The 27,512-nt window shown below is 41.0% G+C and overlaps 1 protein-coding gene across 1 annotated transcript in view; it reads left to right on the top strand.

Annotated features, from left to right (window-relative positions):
* Nucleotides 1-27,150, top strand: part of LOC135202973 (DNA repair endonuclease XPF-like) — a gene marked incomplete at its 3' end in the record, with an annotated part of 53,550 nt that extends 26,400 nt beyond the window's left edge. The window contains 7 exon segments of the mRNA XM_064232485.1: nt 2,856-2,945; nt 8,612-8,784; nt 9,580-9,794; nt 10,394-10,536; nt 12,150-12,533; nt 12,694-12,795; nt 27,016-27,150. Coding sequence (XP_064088555.1) covers nt 2,856-2,945; nt 8,612-8,784; nt 9,580-9,794; nt 10,394-10,536; nt 12,150-12,533; nt 12,694-12,795; nt 27,016-27,150 — 1,242 coding nt within the window.
* Nucleotides 27,151-27,512: the final 362 nt, after the last annotated feature.

The following is a 27,512-nucleotide window of genomic DNA, read 5'->3' as shown; positions in this document are numbered from 1 at the left end:
TTCATTTCTCTAGGAAGGCTTCACCTAAGGCCTTTAGAGTTCTATCTAAGAGAACATTGGGATCAGAGATCCCAAAATCTGTCCGATTCCTTCCAGATCACGAAGGAAATAAAGGAGGACCTTCGTTGGTGGATGAATCCGTGCAGGATCAACGAAGGAGTATCCCTTCATGTTCCGAACCCTCGGCTAGTGTTGTATTCCGACGCCTCAGATGCGGGGTGGGGAGCCACTCTAGGGACGAGAGAAGTGTCAGGCACCTGGAGGGGAGAACAGGTGTCCTGGCACATCAATATGAAGGAATTAACAGCGATTCACCTGTCTCTCATACACTTCGAGGCTCAGATCTCAGGTTCAGTCCTACAGATCAATTCGGACAACACAACAGCCTTAGCTTACATCAAGAAGCAAGGAGGGACGCACTCGTTCTCCCTTTACAAAAAGGCAAGAGAACTACTGCTTTGGGCAGAAGAGAGAAGAATCACTCTCCTGACGAGATTCATTCAAGGGGACAAAAATGTAAGAGCCGACCTTCTGAGCAGGAGAGACCAAGTACTGCCTACAGAATGGACGTTGCATCAGGAGGTATGCAACAGACTATGGAACCTCTGGGGGAGATCAAATATAGATCTTTTTGCCACCCATTGGAACAACAGGCTGGAAAGTTACTGCTCCCCGATCGCCGACCCAAGGGCGATTTCGGTGGACGGCCTTCTCGATTGGTCTGGAATAGACGGGTATGCTTTTCCTCCGTTCAAGATCATATCGGAAGTAGTAAGGAAGTTTGCAGCAGCAGAGGGAGCCAAACTGACCCTCATAGCCCCGTTCTGGCCAGCACAAAACTGGTACACAGAGGTACTGGGATGGATAGTAGACTTTCTCAGACAACCCCACTTCGACAGGTATCACTGAAAAAACCTGCCCGCTCTCGCTCTAACTGCCTTCAGACTATCGAAGGACTTGTCAGAACGAGAGGTTTTTCTCGAGAAGTTGCGAAAGCGATCGCAAGAGCAAGAAGACCATCTACTATTCGAGTCTACCAGTCGAAGTGGGATGTGTTTCGCAGATGGTGTAGGACTCAGAAGATATCCTCTTCCAGTACCTCTGTGACAGATATAGCTGATTTCCTCCTTTGCTTGAAGGAAAAATGTAATCTAGTAGTCTCTACAATTAAGGGCTATAAAAGTATGCTATCTTCAGTCTTCAGGCATAGAGGCCTTAACATTGGGGAAGACAAAGATTTACATGATCTGATTAAATCCTTCGAGACGTCAAAGAACAGAGGTATTAGAGCACCCAGTTGGAACTTAGATGTGGTCCTAAAGTACTTGATGACCCCCAAATTCGAACCTCCCCGTAAGGTCGCGCTAGCCTCAGCAAAAAGAGTAAGCGAACTACAAGCCTTAGAACATAATGTTGGCTTCAGGAACGACTCGGCGTTCTGTTCCTTCAAACCGATGTTTTTGGCGAAGAATGAAAACCCTTCGAAACCTTGGCCTCGAACCTTCGAGGTAAAAGGACTTTCGTCTCTACTAGGTACAGAGCGAGAAAGGGCTCTTTGCCCAGTTAGAAGCCTTAAGTTCTACTTAGAAAGGAAGAACGAACTAAAGGGGAGTAAGGAGAGTTTATGGTGCTCAGTTAGAGATCCCGGAAGACAGATCTCAAAAAATGCTCAGGCGTTCTTCATCAGAGATGTAATCAAGGAAGCCCATTTAGCGTGTAAAGAACAACTGGACCTCCTTAGAGTTAAAGCTCACGAGGTAAGAGCAGTCGCTACCTCTTTGGCATTCCACAAGAACTTGTCGATACAGACTCTAGTGGAGTCAACTTTTTGGAGATGCAATTCAGTCTTTGCATCCCATTACTTGAGAGACATTCAAGTGACGTACGACAAATGCTTTACTCTAGGAGCGTACGTATCTGCGGATTCGTTGCTGGGACAGGGAGCTGAACCCAATCCTTTTTAGTTTTATTAGGTTAGGGTTTTTAATGGTTTTTGGTGCGTTTTATTGGTCGATTGAAAGAGGGTGCAGGAGTTGACCCCTTTCAAATCGTAGTTCTAACATGTTAGTGTGGTCAGGTGATCGGGATTGGTCGTTATGCTCCTTGTAGTGTCTAATTACCTAAAACTCTATCATGTAAGAGGGTTAGCCCCGTTGGTATGATACAGGTCAAGGTTCTGCCATGTAAGTGGGTCAGCCCCCATTGGTACGATCCAAGAAAAGGCTCTGCCATGTAAGCGGGTAAGCCCCCATTGGCATGATCCGAAAGGGTTATCAGTCACAGGTCTCATCCTCTCTGAAACTCTGATGGCAAGCAGACTCATAGACAGTATCAATGAAGTCTTCTTCCATATCAGGTAGGAACCAAGGTTGTTTTTGTTAATATACCTACAACGTATGTTGTTTCCCTGTTTTTATATTCATAAATAATTAGTATGTAACTGTCTCTTGCCCTCCACCAAGGGTGTCAATCAGCTAAGTATATATCTGCCGGGGAAGTTGCATGTACAAAAATGATATTGTTAGTATACAATAAAGTTTTGTACATACTTACCCGGCAGATATATACGATTAATGGCCCGCCCAGCCTACCCTCAGGAGACAGGTGGAAGAGAAAAATTCTGGTCAGAAAACGGGAATGGTTCCTATTCCCGCCACCCAGCGCGGCGGGAGTGGGCTGGTCACCTGACCTACCTGTCGCGTGTGCCGCGAGTTTTTGAATTCTGTCGGGACGTCAGAGACTATAGCTAAGTATATATCTGCCGGGTAAGTATGTACAAAACTTTATTGTATACTAACAATATCATATTTCACTGTTGTTAAAATAAAGTTAACATAAATGTATATCTGTATCAGCCAGAGGTTATAGAGCTCCACATGAAAATGACCGCACCAATGAAGCAGATCCAGACGGCTTTGTTAGACCTCATCACTGCAACTGTACAGGTAATATTGAAGGAAATCCTGAAACAATAATGTTCATGTTCATTTGATTGTTATTTTCATACAATCAACTTACCTGTCAGATATATACATAGCTAAGACTCCGTCGTCCTCGACAGAAATTCAAATTTCGCGCCACTCGCTACAGGTAGGTCAGGTGATCTACCGGCCTGCCCTGGGCGGCAGGACTAGGAACCAATCCCGTTTTCTACTCATATATTTTCTGTCGCCGGTGGTATCAACATCGTTGCTGCCTCCTCTTGACTGGAATTCGCTTTTCTAAGCAATTGATCATCTTTTTGTGGACTTTTGGTGACGTACCTGGATCGTTGTTTTGGCATTCGCTACTGTGGACTGGATTTGGACTTGCTTTTTGATTTTTTTCTTCAGAATGTCTGATTCAAGTGTTTGTGTGAGAATGTGTGTGAATCTAGGCTGCAAGGTGAGGATACCGAAAGCTTCGGTTGATCCTCACACTGTATGTCGCAAATGTAGGGGTTTTGATTGTTCTATTTCTAACACCTGTCATGAGTGTGAAAGGTTGAATGTTGAGGAATGGAAGATTCTAACTTCTTACTTGAAGAAGTTAGAAAGGGATAGAGTCAGAAGGGCTGCATCTAAGATGGCGGGTAGTTGTACAAGGCCTATTGAGCCTTTAGATAATTCTAACTCTTCTCTTAATTATGATTCTGTATCAGGACCCTCACTGGCCGTACATTCAGATTCAGCTTCGGAAGAGTTACCGCTAAAAGGAAAACGACCGGGAAGAGAGGGTCGAGCCTCGTTCCGCCCCTTTAAAAGGGGAAAGTGAAGTGGCGCTCCTCCAAACACCAGTAGGTGCCAGGCTCCGGGGGGGGATTTGCGGAAGCCTGGACTCGCATCGACACAGATCCTTGGTCGATGTCGGTTCTTCAGAAGGGATATCTCATTCCTTTCCTGGACAATCCTCCCCTGACGTCAACACCGAGGGAATTGTCCGCCAATTACAAGGACCCTGTGTTGAAAGATACTCTTCAACAAATGGTGGATCAGATGTGGGACAAGAGAGCTATAGAACTTGTGCTGGATCAAAGCTCCCCGGGGTTTTACAATCGTCTTTTCTTGGTTGCGAAAGCCTCGGGGGGATGGAGACCAGTTCTGGATGTCAGCGCTCTGAACAAGTTTGTTCAAAAACAGAAGTTCTCCATGGAAACCTCTGCTTCAGTCCTGGCAGCTCTTCGCCAAGGAGATTGGATGGTGTCTCTGGATCTCCAGGACGCTTATTTTCACGTCCCGATCCACCCTTCGTCGAAGAAGTACCTCCGTTTCATGACGGGGGGAAGGATCTTCCAATTCAGAGCCTTGTGCTTCGGCCTGTCGACGGCGCCTCAGGTTTTCACGAACCTTTTGAAAAATGTGGCGAGATGGCTTCATCTGAAAGGAATCAGTATTTCTCTTTATCTAGACGACTGGCTTATCAGAGCAAAGTCAGAGGAACAGTGTTTGGAGGACCTGAACGTGACACTAAACCTTATAAAGACTTTAGGATTACTCGTGAACCTCGAGAAGTCCCAACTGATCCCCAGCCAGAACTTGGTCTATCTGGGGATTCAGATGGATTCTTGGGGTTTCGAGTATTTCCTTCTCAAGAGAGACTAGCGAGAGGTTTAGAAAAACGTCTCTCTCTTCCTAAGGAAGGAACGGACGTCGGCGAGGGAATGGTTTGAGCCTGTTAGGGACCCTTTCCTCGCTCGAACAGTTCTTTCACCTAGGAAGACTTCATCTCCGTCCTCTTCAGTTCTTCCTCAGAAGTTCGTGGAACATGAAGACAGGACTTCTCTCGGACTTTTTTCCCATTCCAGATCTGATAAAACGACATCTAGAATGGTGGTTACTCCCACTCAGGGAAAACAAAGGTACTTCCCTGGAGATACAGAGCCCAAACCTTGTATTGTTTTCCGACGCGTCGGAAAAAGGTTGGGGAGCAACTTTGGGAAAGAGAGAAGTGTCAGGCACTTGGAATGCTCTTCAAGTGTCCTGGCACATAAACTGCAAAGAACTGCTAGCTGTACACCTAGCTCTAAAGAGCTTCGAACCGTTAGTTTGCAACAAAATAGTTCAAGTGAATGCGGACAATACAACCGCTCTGGCATACATTCGGAAGCAAGGAGGTACTCACTCGTATGCCCTTTACGAACTCACGAGAAAACTTCTGTTGTGGACATCCCAGAGGAACATCTCTCTCTTGACGAGGTTCGTTCAGGGAGTAAGGAACGTACGAGCGGACAGGCTGAGCAGGAGGAACCAGGTCCTTCATACCGAGTGGACCCTCCACTCAGAAGTTTGCCTCAAGCTCTGGTCTCTTTGGGGAACTCCTCATGTCGACCTCTTTGCACTTCCTCTCGAGGAGACTGGAAGTCTTCTGTTCAGTGGTAGAAGATCCCAGAGCTCTAGCAGTAGACGCCTTCCTACTAGATTGGTCTCAGGTAGACGTTTACGCATTTCCCCCATTCAAGATTCTGGGGCAAGTACTCAGGAAGTTTGTGACTTCAAAGGGGACAAGAATGACCCTGATAGCCCCCTTTTGGCCAGCTCAAGAATGGTTTCGCCAAGAGTTACTGGAGTGGATAGTAGACTTTCCCAGATCCCTTCCACAAAGGAGGGATCTTCTCAGACAACCACACTTCGAGAGGTTTCATCAAAACCTCCCCGCTCTCGCTCTGACTGCCTTTCGACTATCGAAAGACTTGTCAGAGCGAGAGGCTTTTCTAGAAAAGCAGCAAGCTCGATCGCTAGAGCCCGGAGAACTTCCACTATCCGGGTTTACCAATCCAAGTGGGAAGTTTTTAGAAGGTGGTGTAAGTCAAAGAAGTTGTCCTCCTCCAGTACCTCTGTAGCAGAAATAGCGGATTTTCTGTTATTTCTGAGGGAAGAGTCGCAGCTCTCCGTAGCCACGATAAAGGGCTATAGAAGTATGCTATCGGCCGTCTTTAGAAATAGAGGCCTAGATTTGGGAAACAATAAGGATCTGCATGATCTGATTAGGTCGTTTGAGACCAAGAAGTCTAGAATGACTTCTCCCCCTAACTGGAATCTAGACGTAGTACTGAAGTTCTTGGCTTCAGAGAGATTTGAACCCCTACATTTGGCCTCGTTTCGTGATATAACGAGAAAATGTTTATTCCTTTTGTCACTGGCAACGGCAAAAAGGGTTAGCGAACTGCACGCCCTTAGTGACAAAGTCGGGTTCAAGATAGATTCAGCCATCTGTTCCTTCAAGGAATTATTCTTAGCGAAGAATGAAAATCCTTCGAAACCCTGGCCGAGAAACTTCGAAGTAAAAGGATTATCGGGTCTCGTCGGCAGGGAACCGGAGAGGTCTCTTTGCCCAGTAAGGGCATTAAAGTTTTACTTAAAGAAAAAGGAACAGTTGAGAGGTTCTAGACAAGGCCTGTGGTGCTCAGTGAAGGATCCATCAAGACCTATGTCTAAGAATGCATTAGCCTTTTTTGTCAGGAACGTAATTATGGACGCTCATAAGGCTTGCACGGACGATTCCTTAAAACTCCTGAGAGTAAGAGCTCATGAAGTGAGAGCAGTGGCAACGTCTCTCTCTTTTCAGAGAAATATGTCGCTGAAGAATATCTTGGAAGCGACATATTGGAGATGTAATTCTGTGTTTGCGGCTCACTATTTGAAGGACGTGCGTGTGACCTATGAAAAATGTTTTTCATTAGGTCCTTTTGTGTCTGCGGGCACAATCCTGGGTACAGGAGCTTACAACAATCCTTAAATATAGATATGTTCTAGACTTTCTGCTGAACAAGTGCAGTTGTCGCACAAGCGGCCACTCACTTCAGTTCAGTAAGGAACTCTTGTGATATCTTGTAATAGAAAATTTTTTTTTTTAAATTATTGTGTGCTTGTGCGTTGTGGTTTGAGTTACGGTTGTTGCGAAGAGTTGGGGATAACTCTGAGCAATTTTTAATACTAACATGGTGGTTAGGATCAGGTGGTCGGGATTGATTGTTTGCTCCTTAATAAGGTGTGTTGTCATGTAAGTGGATCAGCACCCATTGACAAAGTCCTTTCAGGCTCTGCCGAGTAAGTGGATAAGACCCCTTCGGCAGACCCACAAGAATTCTTGGCCATAGATCACATATCTCGCTAAAGTTTCTTGAGGTGATGCAGACTACGGGGAAAACACCCACGAAGTCTACCACCTATCAGGTAGGAACCAAGGTTTTTATTTATACCTACAACAGATGTTGTTTACCTGTCTATTCTAGTAGTAGCTGTCTCTTACCCTCCACCGAAGGGTGCCAATCAGCTATGTATATATCTGGACAGGTAAGTTGATTGTATGAAAATGATATTGTTATAATACAATAAAGTTTCATACATACTTACCTGGCAGATATATACGATTAGGGCCCACCCAGCCTCCCCGCAAGGAGACAGGTGGAAGAGAAAATATATGAGTAGAAAACGGGATTGGTTCCTAGTCCTGCCGCCCAGGGCAGGCCGGTAGATCACCTGACCTACCTGTAGCGAGTGGCGCGAAATTTGAATTTCTGTCGAGGACGACGGAAATGCTTAGCGTAGTCTTAGCTATGTATATATCTGCCAGGTAAGTATGTATGAAACTTTATTGTATTATAACAATATCATTTTTGTGTACTGTACTACTCTCTTTAGGGGATTCACAGAATTTTGGTCCTTTTGGTGGATATGACCACATACGTAGTGCCTTGTGGATTCCTAAGGCTTTTTGCTCATTCTTTTTGAACCCCTTCTGCATTTATTTCCACCTTTTTTGTTTTATCCTTCCCCTTTGATCTTCTCTCACCTTGCTGTCCAGTGTCTTTAACATGACATTGTTTGTATTTTCACTTGTCATGTAAGAACCATCTTTTGGGTAAGACCTGTGAAGTGTTGAAGTCATGTAGGAACCATCTTTTGGGTATGACTTGTGAAGTGTTGAAATAAATCAGTGTGAGTATTGAATTATTATTATGTAATAATAATTATTAGGGTTAGAGGTCTGGGTAAACTAATCCTCTATAATAATAATAATAATAATAATAATAATAATAATAATAATAATGTAGACACAAATCTGCAGTTATGTATACTATCTCGTGCCTTCACTGAGCTATCGAAGGGTTCCCACAAAATTTGAATTCTTTTTGCTGCCGAGTGGAAAATTATTAATTATGTAATTAATTGTTAATTAGTATATATAAAACTTTATTTTATTATAAAAATGTCATATTTGATATCGCTTTCTCATGATTGTAAGTGAAAAAATAGTTTGCAATAGTATGCATGTATATTGCTCAGTATATACTAGTACAGAAAGCTTTCGCCAACTTGATCAATTGGCCTCTTCAGCCTGAATACTAATAATATTCATAATTTGTTTATTAAAAATGTTTACAGTCATTTATCAATTTATAGTTATAGGTTGTAAATAGCTTTCACTACTGATGACCAAAATATGATACATCTTATATAGGGACATGAATTTTTTTTAACTACATCATAGTGTTTTATTAAAAGGATAAGTTAAAATGAGGTAGTTTTCTCTTTAGACATTACATTTCTTGTTGCTGTATGTAATGGCAGTTGATTTTGTAATTCAGAATTGATATGTCCCTAGATGAGTATAAATATCCTCTTCTCCATAGGAATTACGTCTTTCCAACAACAAAATTGATACGGAAGAATTTACTGCGGAGAATGCAATATCAAGATCATTTGAAAAAATGTTGAAGATTCAGTTAGACCCAATTTGGCATCAACTCTCATCAAGAACAAGGACACTCATTGCTGATCTGAAGGTGCTTCGAACAGTGTTGATGTAAGTCTGAATGATTTTTGTTATTCTTGTTGATTTTCAAGAAATTGTATGGCTGTTGTTAAGACAACTTAATTGCAAGATGTTGAAATGTAAAAATGGGAAAAATACAGTAAAGATGTTGATAAAGTTGTCCAAATATTTGCCAAGGCACCAGAAATGGTAACAGGTAGTATTGTAGTGTCAAATAACTTTGGATTGAAGTGTTTATTTAAGTAATGGAGGCATAGAAGTATACTTCCTAAAGCATATTTTTTCCCATCAATAAATCTGAACAGAATGTTAGAGTTTGGGATGAGTAAATACAGAATGAGATCATGCAAGTGTATTTAATGGTTTAAGTTGAGGTGAAAATGGCAGAATAATTTTGTAATCTTTACATTGTCACTGTGACTGTATCAAATGATTTAGTGTGACTATCAAATGATGTAGTGAGGATAATTTTAAATATTTTTTTATATGGTAATACTACAGTAGACCCCCTATTTGCAAGGGATGGGTACCAGACTCCCCATGAATAGCTAAAATCCACAAATATTTAAAACCCCTCTAAAAATGCTTAGAACTGCCTATTTTGATAGTAAAAAGAATCATAAAAATGTTTATACATGCCTTAGTATTTTAATAGTTTTATCACAAAAAGTGTATTTAGTCACGAAAAGGATTTGAAAATACAGTAATTTGTGAATATTTTTTAGTGAATGGATAAATGTTCATAGAACAATCCGCGAATAGCAGGGTCGACTGTAGTAGTTATTGATTTAACCTGCCACTAATTTATATGTAAACTGTTCACAGATACCTTACACAGTATGACTGCGTCACATTCTACAACTTAGTAAGCTCTTTAAGGACCACTGAAAAGGCAATTCAGAGCTCCGGATGGATGTTGCTGGGTTCTGCTGAATCACTCTTTGTTAGTGCAAAGGAGCGGGTATTTGGGAATACAACAGCCAGCCCAACGAAGTTGGCCGCTGAGGGCAACTTAAATAAACAAAAGATGCAATTACTAGGCAAGGTTTTCTGTTTTATGTCTATTTTAAGAATTAAGCATCCTCTTATTGTCCTCATCAGCTTTTTGACAGACTTTCCCCTTAAAAGGTTAGATGTGATAAAAGTTTTGTTACTCTCTTTTTATCCTATGAAATTTCTGCTCGGATTCCTTTAGGTCTATTTCTTAGTTGTAACCCCTTTCTCCATGATTTTCTTCACCAAAGACCAAGAAATACTCATGTAGTTATAATTACAGGCAGTCCTCACTTACTGGGGCTCTCAGTTAATAGCATTACAGTTATATTGCACTTAGCTATTGATGTTAACCAGATTTTTGCCGACGTTAGCGATATTTGCCTTTTTAAGTGGTTTATTGGCATCAGTGGGCAGTTTATTGGTGTCGGTAAGCAGTTCGTCGCTGCTGATAAGCGGTTAACAGTGTGCCAATAAGTGGTTTATTTGTGCTTACGACATTGTAAATGCCATTTATTACCATAATTATCGGCAATTTTTGGCTAGCGGCGCTTGGTTAGGAACGGAAACCCCATTGTTAACCGGGGACTACCTGTATATTGTCATTATCTGTGGCTACCTATCTGAAGTCTTGTGTGATTTTCAGAGCCGAAGTTAGAGGTAAACCCAAAGTGGGTGGCATTGTCAGAGGTGCTGGCAGAAATAAGGGAGGAAGCTGAGGAAAGCAAACACTTGGAGAAATGTCTTGTAGTCACTCATGATGACCGCACCGCTCAGCAGTTAAAACAGGTATGAAAGCTGCTTCTGATGTTGTTATGCTTAACCTGTGGGTGTCTGTCACTGATGGATTTGAAAGTTTTTTTTTTAAATTTTGTGAAGCTAATTATATCATGAGCTTGGCACATTGTATATCATGAAACCAGGATTTCTTGTGATGAAAGAATTAGACTCAAATTTGTTTTAGACCAATAGATGAAAAAATGAGACAAAATATCATTTAGGTGGATAGGAAAATGTTGGGATTCACAAATATGGTTTGTAGATGTACAAATAGTATTGTAGTTTACTACTATGAGATTCAGGGCTTCTGTAACACGGTTTTTTCGCCAATAAACTTTGTATCTATGCATTTCATAAATATAACGCTTATTCAGAATACATATTATATCAACACATAAATTTTGAGTGTATTCTGCACTACGTAGGTTGAATAAATTTGGTACTTATAATGTAAAAGTGACCTTTTTTGAAGACGAGCCAACTTACTCAGAGAAAAGGTTCGAACGCACTCGTAACGTAACTTATGACAGCATTTCTTCCCTCTTTCTCGATGGATGATTGGCTTTACGTAACGAAGGCTACCACCTCTGGCAAACAATGAAACATACAAATTTAAATACAAGCAAAGTAGTACACCTTCATGAACTCTGTAACCTCTCCACTGATAATTGTCATAATGAACAAACCAACAAAATATGTTAATAAATACAAAACAATTTGATTATTAGTCTAACTCCCAAAATAAGTTTCCAAGAAATTACAGTCTACTTTATAGGTCACAATCAGATTGACAAGATGTAGGGAATAGTTGGTAATTAATCAAAAAGAAATAGTAGACAAGCTTGATTTGATAACTGCTATATCCAAATGTCAAGCAATTTTTATTTATTGGCTATCTACCTATTTACTGGAAAAAAATAGCCGGTACCGTATATTGGCTTTAAACCTTCACCAATAATTATCGTCAGAATGGTGACTCCATGAGGCTCCACCCACTTTGGCCTCGTTATAATTCAGGATAACACTGAAGGCTATCATGGCATTGTTGGATTAGAAAATTTAACTCCTGGCTATAAAAACTAATTTCTCGAGTAGTAAGAAGTGCTAAATGATCCTATACTGTTGCGGCACTACTGCTACAGTAGTATTACTAAGCTAGCACTGATACCCCACCCACATCTATGTATCGTTCCGCCATTCATAAAGTCTTTGGGTTTCAGAGCCGATGGAATTTCTGTCTGGTGGATGGGCGGGGCAACATTTAGTCAAAAGGTGCTTGTTTACCTTGCTTACGTAATGAATGTTTTTCGACTCTTGTCTCGTAATCATTGGCCATGGCGTCGGCTAGATCATTTTTACTCTATAAAAATTTAAACTATCGGGTTTAGGTTATTGATAATGCTGACAAAATGTGTGGTTGTAAAATATACATATGTCAACTTTCAGCTACATCCGATGCTTTGATAAGGAGCAAAGTCTGAAAAACCGTGTTACAGAGACCCTGAATCTCATAGTAGTGAAATTAATTTGAACATCAGATCGCTTAAAGTTTTGCAAAGACTGCATTTTTTTCTAACAGCTTGTATTAATGATAGGTAATCATTTTATTTTTCTTTGGGTAGTATTTGGTGGATGGAGCTCAGACCGTCTTAAAACGGATATTTTACAACACCTTGGGAGCAAAGTTAGGACTCAATCCACCAAAAGGATTTGAGAAAGAGCCAGAGGTTAAAAACAAAAAGAATAACGTGAAAGGGAAAAAAGCAGCCGTAAAGAGAAAGGCCGACGAGGGTGATGGCCAGCCACGTGAACCAAAAGATCTGGGGAGGAAGGGCAAGAAAACTAAAGTTGAGGACCCGACCGAGATAACATTGACTCAGATTGCCAAAAGATACGACTTTGTCGGATTGGACCAGGATGAGGATGGAGCCGAGGAAAAAAGTGAAGAGGAAGCGATCAAACAAAGACTCTTGGAATCTCCCCTGATCTTGGTTAGACCAACAAGGGTAAGGTTTTAGTGTCATTTTTACCATCACTGAATAAAAATCATATATGAAAATGAAATTCCATAAATATTAGTTCATATTTTACATTTAATTAATTCATAGTTATGTTCAGTCGACTACTTAATGTTAAAACTATGTAACATTATCTTTTTCCTTTTAGGATGGATCAGACCCATTCATGATGCCAAAACTATTAGAGGAAGTTCAGCCAAAATATATCATTATGTATGATATGGATATAACCTTCATAAGAGAAGTAGAGGTACTGTATCCATTCCTTTTATTTTACAACTGTGAATAGTCTTTGATCAGAAAATATCCTGAGAAGCCTCAAATTAGATTAGTAAGTCACACACTGTAATGAAGGCTTGGTGGGTAACAGGCTTTTGTTAAAAGAATCTCTGTGCTCTTTTAGTTTCAGAGACTGCTATCTAGAATGAGTAATTTGTTCATACACGAAACAAACCTTCGGTCTTAACATTAGGATTTACTAGCGCCAAGCTGGAAACCGGTAGAAATTAAAATTACACTTGGTGAGATCCAGAGACTAATGGCATCTATACCAGGTCACGGGGCATGTATACCCAGAATGCCACGGCTACCTGTGACCCATCAGTTATTTTCCTACCGCCTTTAAGATAAGACGTGTTACTGTCTATCTCATTTAAAGCCGGTTTTTTTCAGTTTGCCCGTTCTTTATCCATTTCATTTCTTATTTTTCATTCCTTTTCTTTCTCCAGTGTGATCAGTGTGTGGTAAGAGTGTATACGTGGTATGATGGAGAATTTTGCCTCAACATCGGGATCGTCTACTGCTTCGAAGAGGAGACAGGAAATGCCCAGGAGTCAGTGGCTTTCATGTTCTAGGTTCCTAACTTCGGTGTCGACGGATCCTCATCAACGTGTTAGTAGGTGCAGGGAAAACGTATGTACGGTTACTAATCCGTGTTCTGTTTGTCGCGGTTGGTCGGTGGAACAGTGGAAAAAGAAGTTCTATGGGAAAGCCAATACAAAAGGAAGGGGGTGACGCCATCTTTGGATGACCAAACCTTACCGGCTTCTTTTGTATCGGTAATAAACCAGGCTGCTCCATATGTTTCTCCACCTGCTTTTGAATTGTCTCATACCCCTTCGGTTTCTCCTAGCGGTTCTGTATCGGAAACGTCAGGAGGGGCCTTGGGTAATTTTATGAATAATTTGCACTCTCCTTTGTTCCCAGAAAGTAGAGGGGGAGATCCGCCATCTTTGTTCCAGGCTCCTGCTACTCAAGCGCATAGGTTAGATGGTACGTGGTCAGCGCTAGGCCTACCAGGGCGTACCAACCTTGGATGGTCTGCTTGCGCATTATATGACGTCACGGTTCCAGCAGGGTCCGGCAGCGCTGAATGTTCCTCATCCCCCGGGCTTGCAATTTATGGAATTATGCCGCGGCTTCACCATCCCACTCAGTATTTACAGCGATGCAGAACGTGGGAGGTAGTTTGGCAGCAAACGTGCGGTTGCCAGCAGAAACCTCTCAGTCTCTCCCTACGAGAGGGATGACGTCAAACATACGTCACACTCTGAGATGGCAGGCGTGATGACGTCACAGACCGATTCTCGCCCTTTTTCGCTGCACCCAGACGCTAATACGCCTTCTGACCCAGTCAATGCAAACTGTAATGCAGAAATTACAGGATATAGAGGAGAGAATGAATAAGAGAGACAAAAAGAAAAAGTGTGATTCGCCTTCTTCGTCTTCTTCCTCTAGTTCGGCGTCATCGCTAAGTCCGATAACGTCACAGCGAGCGCCAGTCAAGCGTTGGAGGAGGATTTGGGAGTTCCTGGTGGATCCTCGGGCCAAGAGGAGAAGAATCAATTCTTCCTCTTCTTCGGACCAAGACTGTCATTTCCAAGTCAGCAAGAAGGTCGGAAAATCAGTGGCTATTAAGCACAAGGTTGGCAGACGAAGCCGTTCGCAAGAGTCCGAACAAGCGAGAGAGGTGACGGCCGGCGAGCTAGCGGCCGAGGCGGAGTTGCCAGTTCGGATCGCAAAACTGCGATACCTCTGGTAAAATCGACGTTGGCGGCGAAAAAGGTGTCAGCAGAGATGGAATGCAGGTCCCAGTTTCGCCCGTAAGGCCGTTCAAAACAATACGTACGAAGGACGATAAGGCTCCTATTAAAAGTACGAAAAATAGAGAGTTGGCAACCTCGGCGGATACGTTCGTGGAAGGCAGTGTCCGTCTGGATAGAAAGTCGAGGCCGGGCTCGCCGACGCTCGAAAACAATGCAATGCTAATAGAGACGAACTTACCTCTGTCTTAAGGGAGCCTTCATCTTGGAGATCTAGACGAGATTCTCGCTCTAGATCCGTGAGCAGAGAAAGAGTGAGACGTTCTCGTTCCCCTGCTGACTATCCGGGATCAAGCCAACAGCGGCCAGCAAAGATCAAAGACACCGCGCCGGTAGGGGCAGGCGGCCGTGGAATTCCGGGCCGTCTGTCAGAAGATAGAGGCGAGACAACATCCCTCGTGACGGAGAGTGGTACACTAGAGCCGGAGGAAGGAGAAAACCAAGAGTTTCTGGCCTCGTATGCAGAGGTTATTGATTTGATTCGTCAATTCAATAGCCTTTCGGAGAAGACAGAAACACGGCCGGTATGCTTCCTCCTGGAATTGACATGGCGTTTGGACTAAAGAGGGATACCAAGGTGTCGTATGAATTGCCTTGTTCGAGTCATGCGGAATCGTCTTGCAACACGTAAACGCAAAGATTGCAGGGAGGGATAATTCCTTAAGATCTAATAGATCATTTAAATTTATTCCCCCTCCAATGATAAAGCAAAGGAAATATTATACGACACCGAAGGTCCTTTGCTGTCTAGACAAATGAACCCTAATGTTGTAAGGTTAAGGCCTGGATTAACCTTGGATCAGGTTTAAAATGGAGGTGCCCTTCGATGACGTACCAAGAGGCTGCTACATTAGAAGCAACAGCTTCTTCTGTCTTTCAGGCTGCTTCCTGGTTAGACCTTTGGTCAACAGCAGTGGCGAAAATTGCATCCTCGGAAGCAACAAGGAAAGTAGTGGATGACCCATTGTTCATTAGATTACTACAGTCAGGGTCCAGGCGATTGCGTACCCGACAAACGTAAGTGCCAATGTTTGGGCAAATATCCTGCTAATGAGGAGAGATGCAGCATTGGCTAGACTAAGCCGCAATGGGTGATTTTGGATTTCCCTGTTAGCAATGAGGAATGGGGATATCTTGGAATCGCAACTACTGTTGCCAGAGGTCATACTGGAAGAGGCGATAGATAGAAGAAGGATGGACACTAACGATAGGTTGGTGCAACAGGCAGTTAGGAAAACGTCTAACAGTCAAACTACTCCTTTGGAGGGAAGACAACAGCAGATGTCTCAACGAAAGAAGACAGTGAGACATAGATCCCTAATAGAGTCACAAGACCCGCTTCCCCAAGAGGATAACTCATCGGCCCTTTCACAATAGAAACAACGAGGAAGGGGCAATAGGGGAAGAGGGAGAGGCTCAAGAAGATAGGATGGGCGCCTCCCATCACTCGGCCACACCAGTGGGGGGGGGGGTTGCCTGGCAAATCACTGGAAGGTGTGGCAGGAACTAGGGGCAGAGCAGTGGGTGGTGGATGTTCTCAGGATCGGGTATTTGATTCCGTTCGAGGTAACCCCGCCCCTGACAGATCAACCATTACCCCACGTCACTTATGCCCACAAATCTCAGAAGGCCACTATTCTGCAGGACGAAGTGAAGAAGATGATGGAAAAAGGAGCTGTGCAACAAGTATGCAGTCCGACAAAAGGCTTCTACAGCAGGATTTTCCTGGTACGCAAAGCCAACGGTGGGTGGAGGACAGTAATGGACCTGTCAACGCTGAATCTGTTTATAAGGAAAACCAGTTTCAAGATGGAAACTCCGAAAACGGTTCTACAAGCAGTCAGAATCGGAGACTTTATGCTGACAGTCGATCTAAAGGACGCATACTTTCAGATACCAGTCCATCAGTCTTCAAGGAAATTTCTCCGCTTCAGTCTTGCAGGGAAAGCTTTCGAATTCAAGGTCCTGTGCTTCGGATTGACAACGTCTCCTCAAGTTTTTACAAGAGTGTTCACCCTGTGTCGGCGTGGGCGCATGCTCAGGGGATCAGGCTAATAAGATATCTGGACGATTGGCTGGGTGATAGCAAAGTCCAGGGATAAATTACTCAGGGACAGGGCAGCCCTCCTGCAGCTTTGTCACAGCTAGGTATTGTGGTGAATCAGCAGAAGTTGCAGCTGGATCCAAGTCAACGTTTGGAATATCTGGGAATGGTGATAGACACAACACAAGCCAAAGTATTCCCGACAGACCAAAGAGTAGAGAAATGCAAACAAGTGGTGAATGCCTTTCTGGGAAAGCAGACACAGCCAGCAAGACAGTGGCAGGTGGTGCTGGGAATCCTAACCTCCCTGGAGAAGCTAGTACCACAAGGAAGGCTACACCTTCGGTCCCTACAATGGAGGATGAAGGAGTTTTGGTGGTCACCAACAGTAGATCACCCGTACGAGCAAATTCCCTTGTCGGCAGAAGTGAGGAAAGACTTGCTGTGGTGGGTGGACGACGACAATCTGGCAGTGGGTGTCCCCCTTCAACAATCCTCCCCGGACCTCTTGCTGTTCTCGGATGCGTCACTAGAAGGCTGGGGAGCCCATATGGAGGAGTTGATGGTGTCAGCAAAATGGAGTTGCAAGGACAGAGAACTCCATATAAACGTGCTGGAGTTGAAAGCAGCTTTCCTGGCTCTACAAGAATTCAGGGAGAGAGTAAAGGGACACTCAGTGGTATTGATGTCAGACACACCACAGTAGTAGCTTATATAAACAAGCAAGGAGGCCTAGTTTCTCGGCAGTTACATGTGATGACAGTTCAACTTCACCAGTGGGCTATAGAGAACCTGGTAGACATCAAGGCCAGGTATATTCCGGGAAAAAAAAGAAAACATAGTGGCCGACAAGTTGAGCCGCAGGGATCAGATTCTGGGAACGGAGTGGTCCCTACACCAACAGGTAGTGGACAGGATGCTCATGTTGTGGGAAGGACCGATCATAGACCTATTCGCAACCAGGTACAACAAAAAGTTGGAAGTGTATTGTTTCAGTAGTCCCGGACGCAGAGGCAGTAGCAGAAGATGCGCTACAACACCCCGGGCAATCGGACGTGTACGCATTTCCTCCATTTTGTCTAATCCGTCAGGTTCTGAACAGGGTAATCGGTCTCAGAACCTCAAGATGACCCTGGTAGCCCCGTTATGGCCGAAAGCAGAGTGGTTTCCAGACCTACTGGAACTCCTAGTAGATGTGCCAAGAGAGTTACCTCCATGGAGCAACCTTCTGTGTCAGCCTCACGTGGAGAGGTACCACCAGTCGGTGAGTCCCTATCGCTTCACGGGTGGAGACTGTCAAGTATCTCCTCCGAGAGCGAGGGTTTTCACAGAAGGCAGCAAAAAAAAACTCAGATGGCAGGTAATATCAGAAAATCATCTGCGACAGTATACCAAGGAAAGTAGTGGGGTCAGCATACTGTGATTGGTGTCGTAGAGGGAACGTGTCTCCACTCGGTACACTATTCAGCAGTTAGCAGACTTTCTGATGATATCTCAGAACAGAAAAACATATGTCTGTATCTGCAGTGAAGGGGTACAGGGCTGCTCTAGCCTCAGTCTTACGAATGAAAGGAGTGGAACATATCGTCTTCATGGGAGTTGGCCAAATAAAATCCAAGTGGTCAAGAGACTCATAAAGAAAATATACATAAACCAACATATTCCGACAAAGAAAATGAATAAGGTGAATCTTGTGAATATCCTAATTGATGCATTAGGAAAAAGAATGCCAAAAGCATGCAAACTGTGTAAGGTTTGGTATAGCATAGTCAATCCACAAAACCTAATCAGAAAATGTGCTGTATGCAACATTCCGACCCATCCACAGTGTGCTGAGGTAATACAAGATTTGAGAAAAGATACAAGAATTTTTTGTTCAACATGTCTATCATGGAGACCAATGTTATTAAAATCAAGATTGAATGTACAAATAGTTGAGGATGAAGAAGAGAGGAAGAAGGAAGAAGAAGAAGAAAAAGAAGAAGAGGAAAACGGCGGAAAGAGAAGTAAACAAAAATGAAATGACAGAAAAAAATAAGGAAAACAAAGAACAAGATAAAAGTATGGATGCAGAGATACTCATTGATACTACATATGAGGCAATAAAGCAGCATACCTACGAAGAAATAAATTACGATATGACAACAGAAAAGCAAATCCCGAAGAGGCTCTACCCAGATCTATACAATGACGGGAAAGAGGAAAAAAAAAAATAGACAAGAAAGACAAAAATCTGCAACCTTTTGAAAAGAGGGAATTGCAGATTTGGAGAAAGATGTTACTACAAACATCCTAAGATATGTCAAAACTATGAAATATATGGTAAATGTGCATACTTAGATGGATATGGGGATGATTGCAGAGATTGGCATCCAAAAATATGTAAAACCTAAAAGAAGGAAAGGATGTAAGTTCGACAAAAATGCAAATATATGCACCCTGTAGCCATGAATCATAATCAAATAAATAACCAACCAAGTAATAAAATCAAAATAAGAAAGAAACAAATAAAGAGAGAAATCAAGAATATCAGGTAAAAGAGAAAAGCAAACCACCAATAGAGATATGCAGAGGGTGTCAGCAAAAAATTTCAAAGCATCAGCTCCGAAATTCTACTCAAGAGATAATAACTGTATTTATTTATGCAAGAGGATATTGCAGAAACGGAGAAAATTGCAGATTCAGACACAAAATGAATAATTATGATGAAGGAAGATCAAATATTATGGAAAAAGTTGGATTTTTTAATGTCAGAATTTCTGGAAATGAAAAAAAGAACAACATTCCAGAACAGGAAAGAGACATGGGAAAATCCTTATTACTACCAGTATTAAATGAAGGAGAAAACACGCAAACCATCATAGTGATGAATGCGCAGGGTTTAGTTACGAGTAACTCAAAAGAAAAATAGAGTACTTTAGAAGAACTAACCCAAAATGAAAAGAAAATAGATATAATGAATATAAGTGAAACCTGGTATTCCCAAGAGACTGGGAATGATGATCAAATAAAAGGGTTCCAAACTTATAGATCAGATAGAAAAAATAGAAATCAAGGGGAACCGCAATATATGGGAAAGACAAAAAACAACGGAAAAATATATGAGAAATATAGTAACTCAGAATGTGAACTAATAGCGGTAGAGAATTTGAATCTGAAAATTGATGACTAGTAATATAGACCTCCTAATACTAAAGCTGACTTAATATTGAAAATTGGATGATATGTAGAAATCACAAGGACTGGACATTCTCCTATCTGGTGACTTCAACTTTCCTTTCGTAGAATGGAAAGAACGAATAGGAGTTGTGGTTGTACTTATACATATAAAAAAGAGAGTAATAGTAGTGCAGAAGATAAGCAGGCATTTGAAAAGCTATTAGATATGCTACTAGAATACAACATTCAACAAATAAATCACCTGCCAACAAGAAGGAAAATACTTAGACCTAGCATTTTGTGAACGAGAATGAATTATGTTAAAGAAATAATAGTTTATAATGCGAATATTCAGACCATAATGTCATAGAATTAACAGTTCATTCCAAAGCAAGTGAAAATAGAGATAAGCAAGAAATGAAAAAGTGGGAAGGATATGGAAAATACAACTTCTACAGTAAAAAATATAAAATGGTCCAGAAATTAATGAAGAATTAAACAAAGTTGGGATACATTTTCGTAAGTGATGACCATAAGGGTAAATACGGAGATATTATATAAAAAATATTGGAGAAAATAGTGGGAAAAATATATACCGAAGAAGAAAAGTAAACATCATTCATGCATACCAAGAGACAGAAGGATCTTGTTCCAGAAATCAGAAAGTGGAAAAAAGGTCTTGCAAAAGAAAAAATGCATGGAAAGTTATAGAACTAAAAAGTAAGATAGAAAATGCAGAACAAAAGATTATACAATCAAAAAGAAAATGAAAAACGGGACTTGGAAGAAAAAACCCTATTAAATATCAAGCAAAACCCCAAGCTATTATACTCATATGCGAAGAAGATGAATAAAAGAAGAATAGAAATAGGCCCTCTGAGAATTGAAGGGAGATTAACGAATGAAAAAAAGGAAATTTGCAACATACTGGCAGAACGATATAAGAGAGAATTCACCCCTAGAATAGATAATGAAGATAATGATATAGAAGTAAGGGATGAAATAGTTGAATATTTAGCTGACATAGATATTATGAAGCTGATATTGTGCAGGCTATTAATGAAATTAAAAATGGAGCTGCTGCAGGGCCTGATGGAATTCCTGCTATTTTGTTAAAGAAAGTAGTTCATTCTATCGCAAAGCCACTTGCAATATTATTAAGACAAAGTGTAGATACAGGCAAGATTTATGATGAGCACAAATTAGCATATATTACCCCTACTTTCAAAAGTGGATCAAGACTAGAGGCAAGTAATTATAGGCCTGTGAGTCTAACATCACATATTATGAAAGTGTATGAAAGGGTAATGAAGAAAAATATTATGAAACATTTAATAAAAAATAATTTGTTTAATAAAGGTGACAACATGGTTTCGTACCGGAAAAAGTACACAAACCCAACTGTTAGTCCACCGTGAGAACATATTCAAAAATATGAAAAGCGGAAATGAAACAGATGTGGTTTATTTAGACTTTTGCAAAAGCTTTTGATAAAGTAGACCATAATATATTAGCGAAGAAAATTAGAAACACAATATCGTGGATAAAGTAGGAAGATGGTTGAAAAGAATTTTTACACAACAGAAAACAGATAGTTATTGCAAACGACGAGAAATCGGATGAAGTCAAGGTAATATCCGGTGTGCCGCAAGGTACGGTGTAGCTGAACCAATACTGTTTGTTATTATGATTGAAGACATAGACAATAATGTGAAGGATTCGGTAGTGAGTAGTTTCGCAGATGAAACACAGAATAAGTAGAGAAATTACTTGTGATGAAGATAGAACGCTCTACAAAGAGACCTTAACAAAGTATATGATTGGGCAGAGTAAAGTAGGATGGTATTTAACTCTGATAAATTTGAATCAATAAATTATGGAGACAGAGAAAGAAAGCTATATGCATATAAGGGACCTAATAATGAGACCATCACAAAATAAGGAAGCAGTTAAAGACCTTGGTGTATGATGAATAGGAACATGTTATGCAATGATCAAATAGCAACTCTGTTGGCAAAATGTAAAGCAAAAATGGGAATGTTGTTTACGGCACTTCAAAACAAGAAAAGCTGAAAACATGATTATGCTTTATAAAAAACATATGTTCGTAGTCCACTTGAATATTGCAATATGATATGGTACCCACACTATCAAAAGGATATTGCACAAATAGAGAGTGTACAAAGGTCCTTTACAGCTAGAATAGAAGAAGTTAAGGACCTAGACTACTGGGAAAGACTACAATTCTTAAAATTATATAGTCTAGAAAGGAGAAGAGAACGCTACATGATAATTCAGGCATGGAAACAGATAGAAGGAATAGCAGAAAAATATCATGGAACTAAAAATATCAGAAAGAGCAAGCAGAGGTAGATTAATAGTGCCCAAAACTATACCAGGAAAAATAAGGAAAGCACACAGGACATTAATCCACTACGCACCAGCATCGATAATGCAGCGTCTATTCAATGCGTTGCCAGCTCATCTGAGGAATATATCAGGAGTGAGCGTAGATGTGTTTAAGAATAAGCTCGACAAATATCTAAACTGCATCCCAGACCATCCAAGATTGGAAGATGCAAATATACCGGAAGATGTACTAGCAACTCTCTGGTAGACATTAGAGGTGCCTCACATGAGGGACCTGGGGCAACCCGAACAAGATGTAAGGTCTGTAAGGTAAAGGTCTGTAAGGAGCTTTGAACAGTCATGCCCACCAAGGAGCTAAAAGCCCCAGATTGGGATCTGACCAAGGTACTGAGTAGTCTGACAAAACCCCCTACGAACCACTAAGGCAGTCCACGGATAGGAGCCTGACCCTGAAGACAGTCTTCTTATTGGCCCTGGCTTCAACCAAAAGGGTGGGGGAGCTACATGGCCTCTCATATCTCATAAAGCACTCGAGAGTTGGAGATCAATGGTGTGTGAGTTTGTCCAGAATTCGTGGCAAAGACCCAAAATCCAACAATAGTAGACGGCAGATTCGACTCCTTTACCATACCTTCCTTGGCAGACTTTGTAGACAACGACAAAGCTGAGATGCTCCTGTTCCCTGTCAGGGCACTAAGGGAGTACTTAAAGAGAACAAGGCACCTCAGGCCGGGATGCCAGAGGTTGTTCGTAAGTTACAGGACGGAACAAGAAGGAAGTGTCCAAGATACATATCATTTTGGTTAAGGGAGACGATCAGAGATGCTTATACTGCAGAAGACAGAGGGTCAGATAGCCAGGTGGGTAGCTAGAGCTCATGACATCAGGGGTGTGAGTGCTTCCCTGGCATTTAGTAAGAACATGTCTGTGGATAAAATTCTGAAAGCTGGCGTGTGGAAGCGCCAAACAACTATGTTGCCCATAGATCCTTGGACACCTTTTCCTTTGGGTCCGGTGGTGGCGGCCCAATCAACAAGTGATTATATGTAGTTCATCCAGTGCCCCTGGCGGGTCAGTTTGCGTCTAGTCTAAGATGAAGGTATGAAAGTAGAATGAATGGATGACTGGTCTTTTTTGCTTTACTACTTTCTTCCTACTCCTTTAACTACGGGCGGGCAATATGAAGGTAGAGTACCGTCATGTGCTGAACGGACTAGATGCAGGTGAGATGGTCAGCCATACTGTGAAGCTATCTTAGCTGATGATATACTTTTCAGTAGCAACACACCCCTCTGGATAATAAGGAAAAGAGGGGTGAAGGTGGATCCAGTCGCAAGGGGACAAGAGTAAACAGTAGAATGGTATCTACACCCAGTGGGAGGAAACCAATAGATCCGCTATATCTTTGGTCCTAGTTCATTGTCCATTCTCTTAGAATTTCCCTATACAGGCAGTCCCCGGGTTACGACGGGGGTTCCGTTCTTGAGACGCGTCGTAAGCCGAAAATCGTCGTAAGCCGGAACGACGCTTGGAAATATGTCTTAAACAATAATAAAAAGTTATAAAAACCTTACTTGTAATCCTTTGGTTACACTACATGTTGTTTCCTGTAGTTTTATGTACAACCTGGAGTTATTTTCATAAAAGAATGCTGTTCTTGAAGGTAAAAACTATTGTAATCCTCTGGTGACCATACATTCTTGAAGTTTTATGTACAACCTAGAGTGATTTTGCAAAATCTTGAGGGCTACAAGAACAGCTGATTACTATTTACGTATCATATAGACTAATTAAAGTAAATATATCTTTAAATAGGCTTATATATAGTATCAACAAAACATTTCCTGCCATGAGTCAGAGGCCGTTTAATGAAACGAACACTTCTCTGTCCTATCTGTTCAGAAAATAAACGTTACGTCAATCCCCGAGACCATTGTTGCCAAAGCGTCTCTCTCTCTCTCTCTCTCTCTCTCTCTCTCTCTCTCTCTCTCTCTCTCTCTCTCTCTCTCTCTCTCTCTCTCTGATCAAATTACATTGGAAACTTGACATACGATTGCCCTAATATACGAATGTTTTGAGATATAACAGAAAAATTTGCGAAAATACAAGCTTTGATATACAACGAAATATTTGAGATACGATTTTGCGATGAGTGTTAGTTGTATAGGCGACCGATAAATGGCGTTCAGTCTGTTTGTTTGTTGGTGCTGCATGTTAACACGTCGTTGTTTAGTTCGTTGTATTTGCGCCTATTTTTCGTGTTATTTTGTCTATTTTATTATTAACCATGGGTCTCAAAGCTAAAGACAAAGCAGGTTGATAAGAAAAAACCCAAGAAAATGATTTCGATGGAAGCAAAACATGAAATTATAGCAAAGCATGAACGTGGCGTTCGTATCGTCGATTTTTGCAAACGAGTATGGTCGAAATCCTTCTACAATATCCACGATCATCAAGCAGAAGGAAGCTATAAAAACCCCCGAGACCATTGTTGCCAAAGCGTCTCTCTCTCTCTCTCTCTCTCTTCTTCTCTCTCTCTCTCTCTCTCTGTCTCATCTCTCTCTCTCTCTCTCTCTCTCTCTGATCAAATTACGTACTGGATAATGTCTCTCTTTGGATACTTCAATTTTGCCAAATATTGAGGCTACAAGAACAGTTGATTACTATTTACGTATCATATAGACTAATTAAAGTAAACGTATCTTTAAATAGGCTTATATTATTAGTATCAACAAAACATTTACTGGCATGAGTCAGAGGCCGTTTTAACGAAACGAACACTTCTCTGTCCTTAACTCGGAGCGTCGAAGACCGACTCTCTCTCTCTCCTCTCTCTCTCTCTCTCTCTCTCTCTCTCTCTCTCTCTCTCTCTCTCTGATCAAATACTGGATAATGTATCTCTTTGGATACTTGGAATTTGCGTTGTAATCTAACCAGAAACTTCGTTTTTGTTATTATTACTGGAAACAAGCAATGATTTTTTCATTATTTGCGCTTTTGGACTGTTATATGTAAACTATATGTATTCATTCGCTCGGAAACTAGTTTCCGCATATGAGGCGTCACTAAAAAAACATAGAAAAATACAACATAAAAAGTGTCGAAAATCATCATAATCTCAAAATTTTTGTTGTAATCTAACCAGAAACTTATTTTTATTAATATACTGTGCTAACTATAAAGGATTTTTATCATAGTATGCGTTTTTTAAAAGCGTCGTTAACTCGGAGCGTCGGAAGCGTCAGCGTCGTAACCTCGGAACAAGCGTCGTAACCCAGGACGGATTTTTCCATTGAAATATTTAAGAAAAAGCGTCGTAACCTCGGAACGTCGTAAGCCGGAACCGTCGTAACCCGGGACCGCTGTATATTCGGAAATGGATAAGGTGGCAAACTCCCAGTCAGTTGTAGAGACTTACCTCCCTCCAATAGTAAGTCTATCCTAATGTTAAGACCGAAGGTTTGTTTCGTGTATGAACAAATACAAATTTGTAAACTAATTTGTATTTTTCATAACTAACAAACCTGAGGTCTTAACAGTTAAAGGCCCACCTCGACCACCCCTCTAGCAGTCTAAACTGGGTTAGAAATATAACTGATGGGTCACAGGTAGCCGTGGGCGGGCCATTCTGGGTATACATGCCCCGTGACCTGGTATAGATGCCATTAGTCCCTGGATCTCACAAGTGTAATTTTAATTCTACCGGTTTCCAGCTTGGCGCTAGTAAATCCTAATGTTAAGACCTCAGGTTTGTTAGTTATGAAAAATACAATTAGTTACAAATTTGGTATATTTTTGGAGTCCAGAGTAGTTTCTTTCATATAGAATTCATGTGATTGCTATCTAGAATGAGTAATTTTTGGAAGTCCAGAGTAGTTCTTTCATATAGAATTCATGTGATAACACCCACCATGTAACTCAGATTCATGTATACTTTTAAACTTATGAGGAAATATAGATGCTATGTGATTCACAATGCCTCATCTATGGTACCATAGATTTTCAATTTAAATGAATTGATTATTAGTTGCAAAATCATATGTAATTTTAAAATTTCATCTAACCAGTTTTTCCTCTAGATATGTCACAGAATTGGTCAGTAGAATAATAATAATGGCGATAAATACTAGATGCTGAAGTAGCTCCAGAACTCATGCAGAACAGTGCACATATTAATTAAGAAAAATGATGGACTCCTAAGGAGGCAGGATGCAACCTGGAACCCCACACTATAAAAACCACCCTGTTGAATAGGATGACTGTGATAGAAAAAAAATACAGGCACTCCCCGGCTTAAGATGGGGGGGTTTTGTTGTTGAGACGCATCATAAGCCGGAAAGTCGTCAAAAATCCTGAGAAAACCTTACTGTTAATGCTTTGGGTGTATTAAAAACTATGCAAACTGCATTTTTACTGCACTTTTCATTAAAAAGGACTGTCAAATAATGATTATTTTGCATTTTTGGAGTCAAATTTCTTCCATCAGATTGGTGTTAGAACATGTATCGTAAACATAGAATAATTTCTGGCGAATATAATTGAAAAGTGTTGTAACCTTGGAATGTCGTAAGCCGAACCTGTCGTAAGCCGGGGACTGTCTGTAATAATAATAATAATAATAATAATAATAATAATAATAATAATAATAATAATAATAATAATAATAATTTATCTTAATGGATGATAAAAGATAATGAAGGAATTGGTTTGGTTTGTAATTATGAAAATAAAAATATGTGTAAAGTTTTACCATTAAATATTTGTAAAGTGCATTTTTCCACTTTTTTTTTTCTAGGTGTGGCAAGCGAACCACCCCATACAGTCACGTGTATATTTCTTGCTGTACAAAGGCACAACGGAAGAGCAAAGTTACCTAACTAATATAAAGAGAGAAAAAGATGCCTTTGAGTACCTGATCAATGAGAAAGCTGTAAGTATGTTTCTTTTGAATTTTCAAAAGGTTTCTTATTCCATGGCTTGTTTACCATTTTGTTGTGTATTGCTAAAAGAGAGGGATTTCAAGTAAAGGTTTAGAAAAACATTGGTTGCTTTTTGAGAATGGAAATTGACATAGTATCAGGTCAACAGATGCAGGCAGCAAATTATTTGTCAGGTTCTATAGTCCCTTAAATGATCAAATCCATTGAAAGTCTGGCCTTCTGATAATTATGTAACAGAATCTGATAAGTAATATAGTCTTTATAGCATAGTCTGCACTTGGCATTCAAGATATTCCACGGTGCGTAATTAATTATGTACATTGTCAGCCAGGTTAAAGAGTACTTTACATGT

Source organism: Macrobrachium nipponense, chromosome 33 (assembly GCF_015104395.2).
Source record: "Macrobrachium nipponense isolate FS-2020 chromosome 33, ASM1510439v2, whole genome shotgun sequence".
Lineage (NCBI taxonomy): Eukaryota > Metazoa > Arthropoda > Malacostraca > Decapoda > Palaemonidae > Macrobrachium > Macrobrachium nipponense.
The sequence above is the reverse complement of the archived record's forward strand: the minus strand, read 5'-3'. Positions and strand labels throughout refer to the sequence as shown.